Source organism: Rhinatrema bivittatum, chromosome 8 (assembly GCF_901001135.1).
Source record: "Rhinatrema bivittatum chromosome 8, aRhiBiv1.1, whole genome shotgun sequence".
NCBI lineage: Eukaryota > Metazoa > Chordata > Amphibia > Gymnophiona > Rhinatrematidae > Rhinatrema > Rhinatrema bivittatum.
The window spans coordinates 205,992,820-206,010,940 of NC_042622.1; the positions used below are offsets into that span (position 1 = coordinate 205,992,820).

General features: G+C 43.7%; 1 protein-coding gene across 2 annotated transcripts in view; it reads left to right on the forward strand.

Annotated features, from left to right (window-relative positions):
- The window catches only part of AP2B1 (adaptor related protein complex 2 subunit beta 1), a 340,179-nt gene that overhangs the window by 269,334 nt on the left and 52,724 nt on the right, over positions 1–18,121 (forward strand). For both annotated transcript variants that reach the window (XM_029612743.1, XM_029612744.1), the window contains 2 exons: positions 11,383–11,467; positions 13,592–13,678. In XM_029612743.1, the coding sequence (XP_029468603.1) occupies positions 11,383–11,467; positions 13,592–13,678 (172 nt within the window). The remainder of the gene's footprint in view (positions 1–11,382; positions 11,468–13,591; positions 13,679–18,121) is intronic.

An 18,121-nucleotide genomic window follows, 5' to 3' on the forward strand; every position in this document is an offset into this window, starting at 1 on the left:
TGCCAAAAAACAAAGGTCGCTGCATCTGGGTATAAGGTTGTCCCTTTGTTTTTTGCCTTGGCTATGTGGGACCGCCTTCCGATTTGTTTTATTGGGTCTTCAGGTTTAGGGCATTCAGAGTTCTTAAGCGTCAGAGTCTGGGAAAGTTGGATCCCTGCTTATCTGTCAGAGGAGACAGCAGTTCACCAGTCACGCAAACCCATCCATCTACCTCCTCTTCAGAGCTGCTCTCCCCTCCCACCCCAGTTAAAGCTCAATAATTGGAGCAGAAGTTGACCACTGCAGCACAGGAGGCAGTGAAAGACTTTTAGCTTTTCCAAAAAAAAGAGTGGAAGATTCTGTCTGGTGCCATGTGTGTAACTAGTGAACAGTTATCTTCAGAGAACACCTGTTACAGGTAAGCAGCTTTGCTTGGTGTACATCTGATGCATTTATGTGGACCCAACTTTCTAACTATCACATACATCTGTCTCCCTCTACCTTCTGCAATGTTTATTTGATATATTTCTTTCAGCCTTTTCAGAATACTGTTAAGTCTTTCATTTGAGGTAGTAAATTAAATGTGCATTTGCCACAGAATGAATCTCCTCTGCTTTTTTGGATTTTAAAAATCTACCCAGATATAAAAGAAAGCCTTTTAAAATAAATTTGGAGAATTCACCGAATATTAAATTAATAGCATTATAAGCAGTATTGGCTGCAGGCCAAGAGCATATTAGCACGTTTCAGCTCTTCTGATGCAGGAATGTGCTGGTTTATTTTGTGAACCATGAATCTGTAGTCTTGAACACTGCTGTCAGCTGCCTATGGGATTCTGAGAGTCACACCTGTCAAGCAGAATAAAGAGGGGCAGCCAGCAATCACCTAGAGGGTTTTTCAGACAGCAGAAATCAGCATGAAAGGTATACCCAGATCCTGGTTCAGAAAGGTGGTGTGTGGAAAAGGCTGCTTTACTATACAGAGTCCTTTGTGTTGGTTTGTTTTGAAATATTGGTTATGTATTGTGATTGGATGACACAAAATTAAAGTGAAAAAAAATACACGAGTCCTTGACTACCAATACTGTAAGTGTAATCCAGTAGCAAGCAAAATAAGATGTAATTAATTTATGTGGGTGTGGTCCTCTGGGAATCTCAGATTCTACCATACATTTTGCAATCGGGCAAAATTATCCACAACAAGCCAGCACATCAGAAAATACAAAGTAAAATATATTTTTTTCATTTGAAACTATTATTGTTTCAGTTCCAGAATGAATGGTTATCAGGTCTAGGCAGTATTTTATTTATTTTTATTTGTAGGTTTTTCTAGACCGACCATCATCAGAGAGATCATTCTGGTTTACAATTAACTAAGGATAATGAAGTAGGAAGATAGTTACAAAAATCAGGGTCATAAAAACTGGGAGGTGCGAGAGAGAGAAGCTCGGGGAAAAAGAGCAGCAGGCAAGAAGGATAGAGACCTTTAATATATAGTAGCAAATAAAGATATACAACAGCCGACATAGTTGTAGAGAACAGTTCACTTAAAACAGGTATGGATACTGTAGCACCTACCAAAACCCTCAAGATGACAACATGGTGTTGAGTTGATCTCAAGGCAGCCAGTTAGCATGACAAAGCTCAGGCCCGCTTTATCCATCTTTTCACCTCATTTTCACTCTGGGTAGCTGTTATCTGTTGTACTCCTGACAAATTCCCCCTCCTCCATCCTTGCTGACTTTGATTCCTTGCATCTCCTTCTTCCTTGTCATGTTCCCCTTCCCTTATTCTTAGGCACTTTAACCTTCATGTTGGTAAAGGCACAGCTGGGAAGATTGGATAGACCACATGGTCCTTACCTACCAGCATCATCTTTGTTTCTACAGTGTATATGCGTATGCTGAGGGGGGAGGGATAGGGAGTCTCCACCATTGCACAATTGTGGAATCTAGTGGTCGGCATCAGGGTGCATGCATACCAGACTTCGGAGTAAGCCACAGTATGTGATCATTTTGCTGAGATGACCGACCGAGTCGAGCTACCTGAATGTAATCTGCTTTGAAGTGCCTGAAAAACAGAATATAAATCAAACACATAAAAATGGAGGATGAAAAAAAAACTTGCAAATGAAAGCTCACGACACACGGCTCGAGCACAGGCCAGGTCCAATTCAATTTCAATTGGAAGCTGAGAGGAGCAGGCCCAAAACATAATGTACATGCGTGTGGATCACATGTAGACTACATGGAAAGAATAAAGGCAGTTTTGAGTTGAGACTTCTGATGATTAATGGTAGTAATGTAGGATTTCGGCATTAAATCCCAACAGAATAATGGAAAGGATAAATGTTATCAAAGCCCATCTAGCATGATGTAGCAGGGACTATGTTAAGTTTTGCATTTCTTTAATGTGTATGCCATTAGTATTCTAGCTCGGAGCAGAAATAACTTTGAAATTGAAACCAGAAATCTTTGTTCACGTTGTGAGATTATGTTCCCTGTGAATTGATAGTGTTCAATGAGACAGGTGAGAAAAGCTATAATTAACAGAAAATCCATAAACCTTACAAGGGCCCTAATAATATAAGGCGAGTTGGGCTGTATGCATGTTTTTTTGTGCACAGATTTTACTCTGTGTGCAAAAAATGTGCACGGATCCCCGCGTGTACACAAATCGCGCCTCCATGTAAATCCAGGTTAACAAAGTCATTAGATAATATTCAACATGGTTCATTCCAATAACACTGGACTGCTAGGAGTGACACTACAGCCCTACAACCCTAAATGAACACTAAGATCCCAAAATAAAGATCATCTGACTATTTACACTATACGGAACATACATTTGATGCAAATAAGAGATAGAGTATTCGCCATAGCAGGTCCAAAGCTCTGAAACTCTCTTCTTTTTTACTCAACGCACAATTAAACTCTGGAATTTGTTGCCAAAGGATGTGGTTAGTGCAGTTAGTGTAGCTGGGTTCAAAAAAGGTTTGAATAAGTTTCTGGAGGAGAAGTCCATTAACAGCTATTAATCAAGTTTACTTGGGGAATAGCCACTGCTATTGCATCAGTAGCATGGGATCTTCTTAGTGTTTGGGTAATTGCCAGGTTCTTGTGGCCTGGTTTTGGCCACTGCTGGAAACAGGAAGCTGGGCTTGATGGACCCTTGATCTGACCCAGTATGGCATTTTCTTATGTTCTTACCGGAAACTCTACGTATGCTACCAGATAGAAAAAAATGTAAAAGTGAATTAAAAACATGGCTATTCAGTAACGCATATAATCTAACTTAAAACTTAGAATATACAGACCCAATAAAAGACAAGAAAGGCAAATGATAATTGCAGCATGAAGAATAAATCAAATGAGAGAATGCATGATTCTCAAACAGCCCACAGACTAAGAAGTGAAAACTACCTTATTATCTGTGACTACCAACACTCCATGCCCCATGTTCTGATTATAATTCCATTTGCCCCAGAAACCGTCTTTAGATAGATAGAAATGAATACCCACATATGAACTCCAACATCATAATCAATCGGGTTTTTTTTGTCTAGATTTAGCTGTTGAATGTACAACTATGATTGTCATCTTGTAAACCGTTGTGATCTATACATGGAACGACGATATATAAAATGTCTAAAGTAAATAAATTAGCTATTTCTTCCCTGGTTTAACTCCTGGTCCAAGCAGGAGTAAAGTTGCTCTTGCTAATTTTAATCAATGGGGTTGAACCTGGAGTTTGTGGTGCCGTGGTCCTGTGCTTGGAATTGATTTGCATAAAACATAACTTGTGCAAAAAATCAAGTTTTCTGAGCACAAAGCATGCTTTATGTGCAGAAAATGTGTGTTGAATTGGGTTGATTGGTCTGTATCTGCCTGATGTGTGTGGAGATGTGGAATGACCTTATTCGACCTTCAGTGATTTGAACCATGGCAGGCCATGATTGCTCAGGAGCCTCTGAGGCTATTCATATTCTAGAGCTCTTTGTACCGCTGCTTTATTAATAGCACTTTGCAAAAGCCGAAGGATTTCTGTGAATTTCTTGAATCTGGTGGAACAAAACGTTCCCAGGGCAGGGAGGATCGGAGAGTGAGTACTGCCTGGCTGCCCTCCTTTCCTGGTGTCCACTCCGAGGCTGCTGAGCCAGATGGCTTCCTTTTAAGCAAGTCTCTTTCATCTTTTAGATTGTAAGCAGAAGAATCAACAAAGATGAGATGACAGTTTGAAAAGGAGCAGCTGCAGTGGTGCATATTCAGGCAGTTGGTACAGGGATATAGAAGGTTTCATCTCAAGACCTTAAATAGTTTCATTATATTAATAATTACATTTTGGACTGAATTAAGACATTTGTTCATGCTTGGCCTATCTCTGAATATCTTAAGAGGCTCGTTTTGCTCTTCCTATATCTCTGTGCACATTGATAGTTTTAGCAGTTAACATTATGTGTAATTTATGTTTAAATATAAATTTTGGGAGATGCCTCTGAAGATTTAGTGATAGGCTATTTCCAAGCCCGGTTAGCTACACTGCACAAAAATAAAACTTTCTTGCAGCTTTTAAAGTATGTTAATCCTTATTATCCAAAGATAAACTATAACAAAAATTCCAATGTATCTGCAATATAATACTAATATCGATTAAAGTGGACCACCCAAAAGTCAATAGGCACTAGGAACTCTCATGTGTCACAAATCGCACTTGAGATATCGTGTGAGAAGCTGCCATTATAATCATAGAGGTTCATATTCAAAAGCCATGTAGACAGATAATGTAATAGCTATCAGTCTAAATGGCTTACCCGGCTATATTCAGCCCTTAGCCGGATAAGATGGGGGCATTCTTGGGAGGAGCGGAGTTAGCTGCTTAAGTTAACTAACTCCGCCGGTTACCTTCTACAACTAACTTTGGTCGGGCCATAGGGCTGTCCTAAAGTTAGCAGGCTGTATATAACTGGCTAACTTTAAGGTAGTGGGTATAATAAGCTAACTAGTACAACCACACAGTGGCTGAATATGGACCTTATAACTCCTTTAGTTTTTTGGTGGTTGTTTAGTTTATTGTGCAAATAAAAGTCTGTCACTTTTGTTTTCTTTTTCTGTTTTTAAAAAATTCCTGTGTGCACTTCATATAAACTTCTTTAGTGGTATACATGAACCTGCTCAGAGAAATAGTCAATTTAGCGTAATCTTGACATTGCTCAGGGTTCACTTTTCACTGCTCAAAGTGTCAAACATTTCATTAGATCTGTTATTACTGCTGAAAGTGTGATTAAGATTTCACTGTCTCCCAACCTGGCTGCTTTTCGGTGCTGAACCGGGTGCTCGTCTTTGGGGGAAAGTGGGAAGAACTCAGAAATAGTCCAGCAGATTTTCAAACCCGATGGAGAGTAACTGAGTGCTCAAACCTTGGAAAGAAAGAACAACGCTATTTATCGGTTCAGATGTTTCCGTGTTCGGATCCCATGTCTCAGTACAACCAATGGTTGAGTGACCACTTGTGCCAATCACAAGGGGAGGATCCATGAATTGCCCGATTCAAGCTACGTGACAGTCATGAAGCATTGTGCATAGTAAAAGGAACCAAAAGATTCCTTCTTTCAGTTGTTTGATTCTCACTCAAGTTCTTTATACAGACTCACGGGATATATGATATATCAAGATAGAATAGCCATCGTTGCTCCAACCAGGTAAGAAATGAAACCCTGTCCCCACACTGCCAAGACCCATAAACTTGATCTAGTAAGAGCCATTATAAATCTTCAAAGATATTGGAATTTTGCATACAATGGAGAACTGGTGGAGCTTCTACCTTACTTTTCTCAACACTTTCGGGACCAAGTGTCACTCTTGACAGCCAATTTAACCTAAATCAATTCCACTTTAAAAGAATACTATTTCAAGCTCCACACACTAAAAAAAACTAAAGCCCCTACTACACCTCAACGACTTCAGATCAGTACTACGGTCTCTCATCCTCTCTAAAATAGACTATTCAAACGCCTTACTGCTAGGCCTTCCCAAAAACACTAATGCCTCCCCTACAATTGCTACAAAATGCTACTGCACGCGTCCTGACTAGCACCCGCAAAAAAGAGCATATAAACCCCCATTCTTAAACAACTCCACTGGCTTCCAATCTCCGCCAGGATCCACTTCAAGACACTCTCGTACACAAAGCTATCCACAACCCAAGAATGCACTGGTTTAACAATTCCTTACAATTTCGCTCCTCCACTAGACCCACCAGAACACAGTATCTCGCAACACTACACACACCTTCCCCCAAACTCACTCAGCTCACTTCCACTAAGGAACGCGCCCCATCCATAGCAGGAACTCCATGCCCACCATGGAACTTTGTCCAAAAAAATGTAAGCAAAAACTTACAATAAGCAAAAACTTACCAAAAAAATGTAAGCAAAAAAAGTAAGCAAAAACTTAAAACTTGAAACCCTTATATTCCCACTTCCCACTCCCATCATACCCAGATTCCTCTGCTACTCCCCCCCCCATTTCTCTTGAACAACCCCTTCCCTCCCTTTAATCCCCTCCTCGTTCTCATACATTTCCCCACTATTCCATACAAAGCTCTGAACGTTTCTGATCTATTTGCAAAATGTAAACTCTCTTGCTTGTTAATCATTATTACTTTTTCTAACACATTTATCCTGCTTCTTACCAGGATTATTTATATCCCGTGCTATATTAGAACCATACATCTATTATTTGTATTTATCCTTATTACCCTTGACTCCCCCCATGTATGTTCAGCATAGTCATTTAAACCCCTCCTTCTCCTCCTCCCCTCTCCCTCCCTTCTCCCCTCCCATCCTCCTAGTTTCTGTTACATTTTATTCCCCCCCCCCCAGTTCTAAATCTGTTTTATTATAAAGCATTTATGCTGCATTTTTTTTTCATGGAAACCAATGTAATGATAACGAATGTCGGTATACAAAAAACGTTAAATACTTATTTTAGTACAACTTGATACCTTGATGATTACATAGAAAGGTCAAAACCTTTTTTCTATTTTGCATAGATCTAATCCAGAATTCTCTAACCCAAAAAAGGAGCCTATTGTTGATGAAAGAACAAATGCAAAATCAGCTTATGATCCTGCTCAAAAACATATATGTTATGAGCAGTAAAGCCCTTTCACTCTTCTCCACTGTGGATCTCTCTAAAAGCCCAGTTAGGTTTAGAACACTCTACAGAAAGTCTGTCCCTGTGTTCATCCCTTTGGGTTACAACTCACTTCCTTAGTAGCACACAGATCCTTCCTGTAGGAGGCATGGTCTCTGCCAGGCCCTTGAGAAGCTCCAAAAGATGTTTCTCCTACATATACAGTATCTGCAAGCAGGTACAGTAGTTGACTTATGCTAAAATGCAGATTAAGCAGTGGAATTCAGTTCTCTAGGGCATCTAGTTTCCTAACCACTATTCCTTTATTCTGCATCAAAGTGTTCCATGTGTTGTTGGAGACCTATAGAGTCTCGCAGTACTATCCCAGGCTAGTCATCAAGGTCTTCTCTTAAGTCCGAGAACTTAACGCAATCCAGCTATGTCAGCAGAACATTTGGACATCAAAAGACTTTAACGACACTAAGATAGACCAAATAAAGTCTAAAGTCACAGTTTTATGTTTAACAAATGCAAGTAGCTCCTCCAAACTAACTGCTGGCTGGTGGCCATCATTGCCAAGTTTCTTATCACAATTATAGGCCTCCACCTCTCCACTCACATCAGTGTGCTGCCCAGTCACTCTTGAGAGCAGTGGAAGAGGCTTACAGCTGACAAGCAAACCCCCACCTCCACCACATTTGGTGAGTCCAGATGCAGCACCACTGGAAGAACATGTCGAGACTGCATGCTGTCAGCTACATCCTGCAATGGCTAAGTGGTGCCGTCAACTCCAGCTGCTTCCCTGCTTTCTACAGCAATGGAGGCTTCAGACTGTGAGCCTGCCCTACAGTCTGGCACCCAAGGATATCTGTTCAGGTCTGTAACAAAGGAATTACTGGTGGGAGCCCTAAACTAAGGTTCTTCACCCATCCCTGATGTGTCGTCATGAGAAAATCCTGAGAGCTGGGAAAAGACCACCACCAGAATAACAGCAAGCTCCCAACAGCACACTGTCCGCACTCCAGCAATATCTTGGATCCCCACAGGCGATGCTGCTATTTGTTTGCATTTAATATTTATTCATCAAGCATTCAAAATGCAAAACAAAAGTGTATTTGGCAAAATGATAACATAGCCCTACAAGCTGAAAAAAAGCAAGCTGCTGGAGACTAGATACCTAATCCAAGGAGATTTAAGATTAGAGGAATAGCTACAGGTCATGTTTGCAGTATGGTTAATATTCCCCAGACTTTATTTCTTTTCTTCCCTCTTTTCCTATCTTTTGTCTTGGTTCTCCCGTTGATACTGTGGACTGTTATAAGCACTTAACTTTTCATAGGTGATTCCTTTTTATTGGACTAACCTAATAACATCTCTTAGCTTTCAGGAGCTACCACTCCCTTTCTCAGGTCAAAACAGAACGAGCAGGTCAGAGCAAAGGGCAACATTTCCTGGGTATATAAGTGACTCATAGAAATTATTGTAAGCGGAATGCTTGATATGTTAGTGATTATTATTTATTTGTTAGGATTGAAGTGTTTGATCATTTTAACTTCAAATGCCTTACGTTCCTAGATTGTTCTGAATTTCCCTTTTAGTTCCCTGATCATATCATTTATTCAGTTTTCTAACCAGTCTTTCTAGACAAGTGCTCAAAACAAGTACAAAGATAGGAAATATAGCAGAAACAGAACAGACTACAACTAAACTGCAGAAATGAAACAACTCATACATACATAAAATAGATTTAACAGCAAGCAGCACCAGGTAATGTCAAAACCCATAGCTAGGTACCAGCTGACATCACCAGAAATAAAATATTAGAGTACTAACCAAATACTGACCTTCAGTATATAAAGCATTGCCTGCATGGTTACCAGTCCCATCAAATTGCACCTAACAGATAGGGAATACTTGACAGTATTGGCCACATGTAATGTCTTGATACAATAGGCTGCTTCCCCAGCATCAGCACGAATGCACAACTAACCATCAAAGTCCCTAACCCAGGCTCAAACATTACTCCCACAAAACTGAATAAAAAAAAAACTAGTCCTATTTTTCCTTGATGCCAAAACATCAACAACTCTTCTACATGATGGAGATATTGGGGGTGTTGCTTTGCTCTTCTGTGTGTGTGTGTGTGTGTGTGTGTGTGAGTGAGTGAGTGAGAGAAGGAGGGATATTCTTGCCTTTAACTTCCGGCCTGTCCTTTATATTTGCTGCATTGAATAATATATACTACGTAAGAGGACGAGCATGAATAGAAACCTCTTTATCCTGAGTGGCTTTCCTACGTGAGTAACTGTTGATGGACGTATGACGGAGACATTCAAATATTTCAGAAGTTTCCGTGCACAAGAGGTGAGCCTTTTTTCAATGGAAAGGAGGCTCTAGAACGAGGGGGTCATGAAATGAGGTCGAAAGGAGTAATCTTAGGAAATATTTGAACACCGCCTCCCGGTGGAAGTGGTGGAGACAAAAACCAGAACGCATGGGAATAATACATCTCTAAGGAAGTGGTGAGAATTATAATGCCAAATTAATTGGATGGATGGGCAGATTGGAAGGGGCCATACGGTCTCTTTCTGCCGTCATGTTTCTATGACATGGTCATCACACTAGTTAAACAATCATGGGCAAAATCAACAAGCCTACATGTTCAGTTTTATCTTAGGCAAAATCTCCTACAACAAACTTTTATTGCATGTTCAGTGCAAGTTTTGTTTGCTTTGTGCTGTGGGACTAGACTGTTGCATGCGCACTGTGCACACCAGTTGGGCTTTCTGCTAACAGGAATGGACGTTCTTATTCATTGTGCCTTTATCTTGCTTTGCTGTGTATTCAGAGCAGTACTACATAACTGAGGGCTAAAAGCAACTATGTGAAAACAAGTCACACTGTAAAGATGAAAGCTTTGGGGACACTTGTTTGGGACTTCACTGTGACCCTCAGGACAGCACAGATCGAAATAACTAATGTTAAACCGTGTTGGCACAGTGAAAGCACTAGCGTTGTCATTAGTCAGCATGACAACACTCCATTGGTAATTGTCTGATGTCACACCAGGAAGGAATGCACAATTTCACATTCCATTTTGGAACAGTAACTGGGATTTCAAGGAAGTGAGAGATTTCTTTTTTTTTTTTCTTTTTTTTTTATAGTCATAAGCTGGAAGGCACAGATCTTTTATCTCCATAGAAACTCTTTTGATAAATTGCTGCATGTTTGCCAGGCCCACTAGTGCTGGAATAGTCCGCACTTAGCAGACGGCCTGCCATGGGCATCCTCACTAACGTGGCGATGTGGTTACAGAAGGGGATTGTTAAGCAGCTGAATGAACAAGAGCTTATAGAAACTAGCTGAAAAATAAAAGCCCAAATTATGGGGCAGACCATTTTCGCAGAGTTTTAGGCAGGTAAGGAAGCAGTTATCCAGCAAGATTCCCCTGGTTGAAAATTGATCCCGCTTTCAGCTGTAGTGTAAAGGGACCTTCCCAGGGTGGGGGATTGAGGGGAGGATATAAGCAATGCACTGGGCATACATTTGGATTTTCAAACGTATGCATGGTATCTTGCCCCCATCCTGCTGCCCCCCATTAAAATGGTGCAGAGTACCCGGGTAATTTTTTTTTGCCTGTGGACTTTATAGGCAGTTTTCACAGGGGAAACTACTTGCATTTGTCTCCCTTTTAAAAATGAGCTCCAGGGTTCACAGTTTGAATGATGATTCAGACTGCCAGAATGTATCAAGCGGTGAATGAAAGAGAAAAGTCAAGTAGGAATAATCCCCCTTGCAAACTGAAGCAATCCTGGCTGCCCTCTGTTTCAAGCACTTCCAGCTCTACATGTAAATACCAGATCTTTTGTAACCACTTAGAATTTGTGTTTATATTTGGGATCATTTGAAGAAAGAGTATCAAGTGTTTGAAATGACGCCATGAAGGACAGGACGTCTTGCTGTTTGTGAAAATACCAGCTTTCACTTACCCTTTAACAAGGACTCTTATGGACCAGAGCTGGTTGTGAGCTGCATAATTTGGGTTCAGCCCTGGTTTTGCCAATTCCCATCCTAATGCACTCTGCTAAAAGGCTTCAGAAGCCAGAGTGTACTGGAACAGAAGTTTAAAAAAAAAAAAATCAAAGCTTATGATGTCCCATGAGAGGCTGGTGACTAGGATGAGCTTGGGAGACAAAGCAGTCAAGGAGTTGTCTCTGTAATTAGTTGGTGAAATAATGTTCTTGTTCATTTTTGTTTGGTTCTAATTATAGGTAGCCGTAAAAAACAACATTGACGTCTTCTACTTCAGCTGCCTCATTCCTCTAAGCGTCCTCTTTGTAGAGGATGGAAAAATGGGTAAGAATATTGTGCTGAATCACTTAGGGTATTCTCCTTACCCAGTAGGATATGAAATAGTCCAGGTCCTTGGCACAGGGCTAGTGAATTGTGTCTCTTGGGCAAGACTATTAGTTGAACACTTGCACACTGATGTAGTTAAAATCAGCTGTGTTTGAATCACTTTTCTTCTGTAGACCCCTTATATGGTCACTTGCCCTATTTATTCACATTGATTTAGTGTCTGTTCCCACCCCCATTCTTATGATCAGATAATTGGTAAAGCGGTTCTGCTGGTATTTTAGGATGTACACCATGACCATCTACCTTTCAATGAGTTTCATGAACAAAAAAAACCTGATATACTGAATAAGTCATATATAGGAATCAGCTCATGGTAAAAAGCTATTAAATCCTTTTTAGTATATAAATTCAAAATGTCTTGCCACAATTGATCAGTAAGGGTCATCGTATCCCACAGAATTGTTAGTGGTTAATTTCACCTTTAATGCCTGTAGATCAATATTATGGACTCTTAGAAAGCTACAGACAGTGGGAGAAAAAGCCCAGTAAAATAACATAATCTCCAGGACAAAATACTCCCCAGCTCAGTTTTATACATCATAAGCTATTTAAAATCCTAACCATACCCCTTTTGTATGCAGTGGCACGAACACTACTTAGTTGTACGGATAGATTTGCCAAGAGAATCGCACCAGTGAAACTCTTGCTGGCAGAGTTGGTTTCTTACAAAACGTATATCAGGACACTAGAGAAGCACCCGTCCTGAGACCTCCTTCGGCAAATCCGCGCTTGACATAGAATTAATGTGCAGTACCTCTGTGTTGCATGACTTGGAGAAGTGACGGGCTTAAATAGAAATAGAGCAAAGGGCTGAAAAGGCCAGGGTCCAAATCCCACTGCTAACCTTGGGCAAGTCATTTCACCCTCCATGGGCTTGGGTACCAATTAGTTTGTAAGCCCTCCAAGGCAGGGACCTACCCGCAGTGCCTGAATTGCAACTGATATGCAGCACAGATTTGGTAAGTCGAGTAATCAATTTAATCCCCTGCATATCAAGATCCTTTAGAAAGTGAAAGACTTCAATCTTATACAGAGATCAGGATATAAAATACTAAACGTGGATCAGATGCAGCTCACTATCAACCTATACACATTCCTTTCTTCCTCACTTATTAACCCCAATCCTATATGTAGCAGCATTTTGCATGTAATAACTTTGCTGTATGTAATAATTTTTATATGTAATAATTTTTATATGCAATCAGCTAACACTCAAATCCCAAAACCACAATCCAACTGCATGACAATTTGCTGTGATGATGTTTATCTGACCTTGTTTCACTATTACTGTAAACCGTTCTGATGGCGAAACCGAATGACGGTATATAAAACATATAAAATAAAATAAATAAATACGGTTTAATTAGGCAAGAGCATAACAGCTAAGAAAGTGCTGCTTCCTTTTGCCTGAATATTGCGGTCGCAGCTGAATCCTGTTCTTGCAGTGATCTGGATGGTGGTGTTATACACCAATTGACCTGGGGGATACGACCCTTATATTTTGAATTTATACACTAAAGAGGATTTTGTCTGTTAGTAGCTTTGTACCATGAGTTGATTTTGCATTTATGTATTGGTCAAGGTTTTGTACATTCTTAGATTTCAACCATGGGACATGTTTGCTTTTTTTTTTTTTTGTATCATTTAGCTTTGGGTACTGCTCTGATACTGAATGAGTTTCTGGTAAGGATGAGTTTCTAATAGTGCTGGCTACAATGAATAAGTCTCCTGTGATCAGAAGTGAGTCGGCAGTGATGAACATCCTGTTTGAGGGCCTGGTTCATTTTATAATTACAGTTGGAAAATTCACTGCTCTGCTAGTGCTGTTAGCTGTCATGAATGAGCCTCATGCCACTGCCATCAATAGAAAGTATAGCAGCCATAGGATCTAATTATCATCGGTGCACCATAGTATCCCTGCATGTCACCACTGGATGGTAAAATCAATCTTGACCTGCTTGTGTGGAATGTCTGAAAAAGTGGTACTGATCTTGGTGGAAGATGGCACTGACCTTGGTTATGTGTCGGGAGCAGGGATTGATTTGTTTCTTTCTTATATAGAGCGTCAAGTCTTTCTTGCAACATGGAAGGACATTCCCAATGAGAACGAGCTCCAGTTCCAGATCAAAGATTGTCACCTAAATGCTGGTGAGTATGTCACTGCATGGTTACTCTGAGTCAGAAGGATGGAATAATCTCGGTATAGTTATTGCCCTTTGGAGACAGATTTGATTTCTTCCACATTTGCCCTGCTCTCTGGAAACAGCCAAGCTATTAGGAAAATTGCATCTCCAAGGTGTGCAGGTGCATTTTTTCTTGACTGTGATACTTGGAATGTTGTGTTAATGTAGGCCTTGGAGGCAAATCTCTTACCACGACATTTATACTAGCAATAGTTTGCAAACAGAGAAGTATCTTTTTCCTAGGATAAGCAGGATGGTAGTCCTCACAGATGGGTGACACAATCAGATGGAGCTTGGCACGGAAATCTTTTGCCACTGTCCGTGCGTCTACATGGGGTCCCTCTTCAGTCTCTTTTTTTTTCCCCGCGAAGTAGTTGCCTCGCGGTAGTGGAGCCCTGCTCTTAGCTCATCCTTTTCACAGTATTTTCCCGGTCATTTTTTGACGTTCTCAGCACCTGGTCCCTCTTCTTCGGTCGGTGTCGTCTGACATGCGGTAGATGTTTAAATTTTCCCATCGTGCGGTCAGTTCCCAGCGAGTCACCTCTTGGTGACAGAAGGACATGGATTGCTCGCCGGCTATTTCTCATGATTTCTGCTTTTTGCCAATGCCCCCAGTGCCTGCGGACCATGTCAATTACTGATCCACATGAGGGTCTGTATCCTCTGCCTGGGGGCATCGCACAATGTCCAAGGGTCCCATCTGTGTGACCAGATGGGACCCTTGATCCCCAAAGGCTGTCAAGCCCGACTGGATAAGATGGAAAAGCTTTTTGCCAGAAAGACTGATCCATCTACTCCAGCATTGGGGGGTCAACACCTAGAGGCCGAGGGGAGCCATTAGATATGCCATCTCGCTTTACCCCTCCAGCGGGTCCCTCTCATGAGAGAGGAGCCAGTATTAGGCCATGATAGGTGTCATCACACTCATGGACGTCAGGTTCTTCACCTTAATTGGCTCCGGGAAAAGACTGGGCTGAGCACCAAGAGAAGTCCCGCAAGCATCATCACTGGTCGCTGTCAGCGTATGGCTCCGGGATTGGTGCAGCATCGGCAGCTGCCGTGCCACCACCGAAGCGACCCCAAAGAGGCACTGTTCTCTATTAGACCCGGGAATCCAAGGCATTCCCCACCAGTTGCGGTGCGGGGCTCTGAGGAGGCTCTGCTGACACTGCCTCTTCCATCCATCTTAACTATAGCAGACTTTCAGGAGGAGTTGGACCGCAGGGTTCAGCAGGCGGTGCATCGAGCCACTGTCGGCACTGGTCCCCATGCCGGGAGCTTGCGCCTCTCTCTTGGCAGCCTGCTAGAGCATATAGACGTCATTCTGTGCGTACTTATGACGCAGCCAGTGTCCGGGGGACCATCTGTTCCCCAGCAGCCACCGATGCCCCCCTCCGGAGCGATTTTCATTATTGGGTCCTATGAGGAGGAAGAATCCATGTGGCCGACTGTACCTTCAGGGCCCTTAGTGCCGTGGCCAGTATTCCCCGATCCTGTTCCTGGACCATCGGGGATCTCTGTGCCATCGATGCCCTCGGGGTCATTGATGCCCACGGTGCCCTCTATGCCAAAACCGAGAGGCTTGGGCAGGGACCCTCCACGCCGGTCCCCGAGGGACCTTAGCAAGGAGAAGCCCCCATATGATCCCTGGGAAGATGACACATCCGAGTCTTCCTCTGAGCATGCAGACAACAACCTTTCCGAGCCATCTCCGCCGGATGAGAGGTGTTGGTCTCCCCCGTAGGATCTTTCCCTTGCGGGCTTCGTCCAGGCTATGGCCAAGGCCATCCCATTCCAGCTCCTCACTGAAGTACAAAATGCTGGAGGTCCTCCAGTTTGTGGATGCCCCAAAGAAGATAGTGGCTATCCCAGTCCATGAGATGTTCAAGGAACTTCTCCTTAGGATCTGGGAGCACCCTGTGTCCGTTCCTCTGGACAGTTCAAAAACAGATGCCATTTACCTGGTGCAACAAGCCTTGGACTTTGAGAGGCACCACCTCCTGCACCAGTCTGGGGTGGTGGAGTCTGCCCTCAAGAAGGCCAAGTGTTCTCGCACCCACGCCTCTGCCCTGCCAGGTCGGGAACACAGGGCCTTAGATGCCCTAGGTAGGAAGGTCTTTCAGGGTGCTATGCTCATCCCTTGTATTGCGTCCTACCAACTGTATATGACCCAATACCTCCAGAACCTGTGGAAACAGGTCCAGGAATTGTCGGAGCACCTTCCCCAGCAGCAGCAGGATGCTTACATGGCGGTAGTACAGCAAGGCCTGGAGGGGGGGCAAACACGAGGTGTGGTCCAACTACGACGTTTTTAAAATGGTGGCGAGGGTGGCTACAGCAGGCATTGGTGCCCACAGAATGGACTAGCTTTGTGCCTTGGACCTTCAACCAGAGGTCCAGGAGAAGCTGACGGATTTACCCTACAGAGGGGAAGAATTTCTTCGGAGATAAATTTAAGGATGCGGTGGCCCAGTTAAAAGACCACCACGAGACCCTGCAACACCTCTCAGCCAGTATCTCAGATCCGCCGTCCTCAATCAGGAAGTCCTTTTACCGCCAGAGAAAGTACTATCCTCCTGCCTCTCGGGAGCGCACGTCACATGCCAGCTCTTGGGGTCGCTCACGTCAACAGCTGACCACCAGGCCTCAACCCGCCACCCAGCAAAGCCCTGCTATGGGGTTTTGACTACGGGTGAGAGACCATGTGCCAGGTTGCCCTACCCTCGGCCCGCTGCCCCCAGTTGGGGGTTGGCTATGTTTATTTGCAGACCTCTGGCCCAGCATTACATCGGACCAGTGGGTTCTTGCCATCGTTCACCAAAGGAGCCGGCTGAACATCAAGGATGTCCTCACGGGCTCTCCCCCATGTCCATCGTGGGGCCTGTCTTCTCATCAGGAAATGCTTATGACAGAGTTCTCCGCCCTACTAATGGTTAGGGAGGTCAAAACCATCTCCCCCGCCCCCCCCCCCCCCCCCCCACCAGTGGGGCCGAGAGTTCTACTTTTGGTACTTCCTGATGCCAAAGAAAACAGGAGGCCTACACCCTATTCTCGATCTGAGGGCCTTGAACAAGTTTCTTCAAAGAGAAAAGTTCAAGTTGCTCTCTGTGGGCACCCTGATCCCTCTCCTGCAAAAAAAGAGACTGGCTCTACTCCCTCGACCTAAAGGATGCCCCCATTGAGATCTTCCCCAGCGACAGGAAATATCTCCACTTTCTAGTGGGCAAGGAGCATTTCCAATACTGTGTGTTGCCCTTCGGCCTCGCTTTGGCTCCACGGGTCTTTACCAAGTGCCTGGCACTCTGCTCCTGATGCTAACTGCTCGTGTGCTGCAGCCTCTAGAATTTGTCATCAACTACCCCAATTCCCACCTCAGCCCATCTCCACATCTGGGCTTTATTGGAGCCAGACTGGACATGGTTCAAGCCAAGGTGTTTCTGCCCCACGACCGAGCGCTTGTCCTGGCATCACTTGCGGTTTTGATCCACCGCACATCAGGATTCTGCTCGCCTGTTGCTCCGTCTTCTGGGTCACATGGTGGCATCTGTCCATGTTACCCCATTTGCCTGCTTGTGTATGCGGAGTGCTTAATGGACCCTGTTCTCTCAGTGGCTACAGGCAACCCAGGACCTCAATGCATGTGTCTGCATCACGCAGTCTTTTCAGGCCTCCATTTTTTGGTGGGAAAATCCCTCCAATCTGGAGCAGGGACTTTGTTTCAAGCTCCCCTGCACCAGATTGTGCTAATCACTGATGCATCCATCCTGGGTTTGGGACGCATGTGGACAGGCTCCATACACAGAGTCGTTGACAGCACAGGAAGCTCGCTGCTAAATCAACTTCCTGGAGCTTCGAGTGATCCGCTACACTCCCTTGTCCCACAAAGCTGTCATGATCCAAATGGACAATCAGGTTGCGATGTTCATCAACAAACAGGGAGGCACGGGCTCCTTCCTCCTTTGTCAGGAGGCAGATATGGTCCTGGGCCCTATCCCAAGGCATGCCCTTACGAGCGATTTACCTAGCAGGGATGGAAAATGTGGTGGCGGACCACCTGAGTTGGGCATTCCGACCACACGAGTGGTCACTGGATTCCTTGGTAGTGGACCGGATCTTCCCCCTGTGGGGAACCCCAGATGTGGATCTCGTTGCCTCTTTGCAACAGCAAAGTCAGCCACTTCTGCTCCCTGTAAAGGAGCAACAGAAAGCCAGGCTCGGATGCCTTTGCCCACTACTGGGGCAAGGGTCTTCGGTATGTGTATCCTCCGCTTCTTTTGGTAATGAGGACTCTCATAAAGCTCCAGCAGGGCAAGGGGACCATGATCCTGGTAGCCCCATATTGGCCAAGGCAGGATTGGAAACCAGACCTCCAGGACCTGTGGGTCAGAGAGCCCATCTGTCTGGGGAC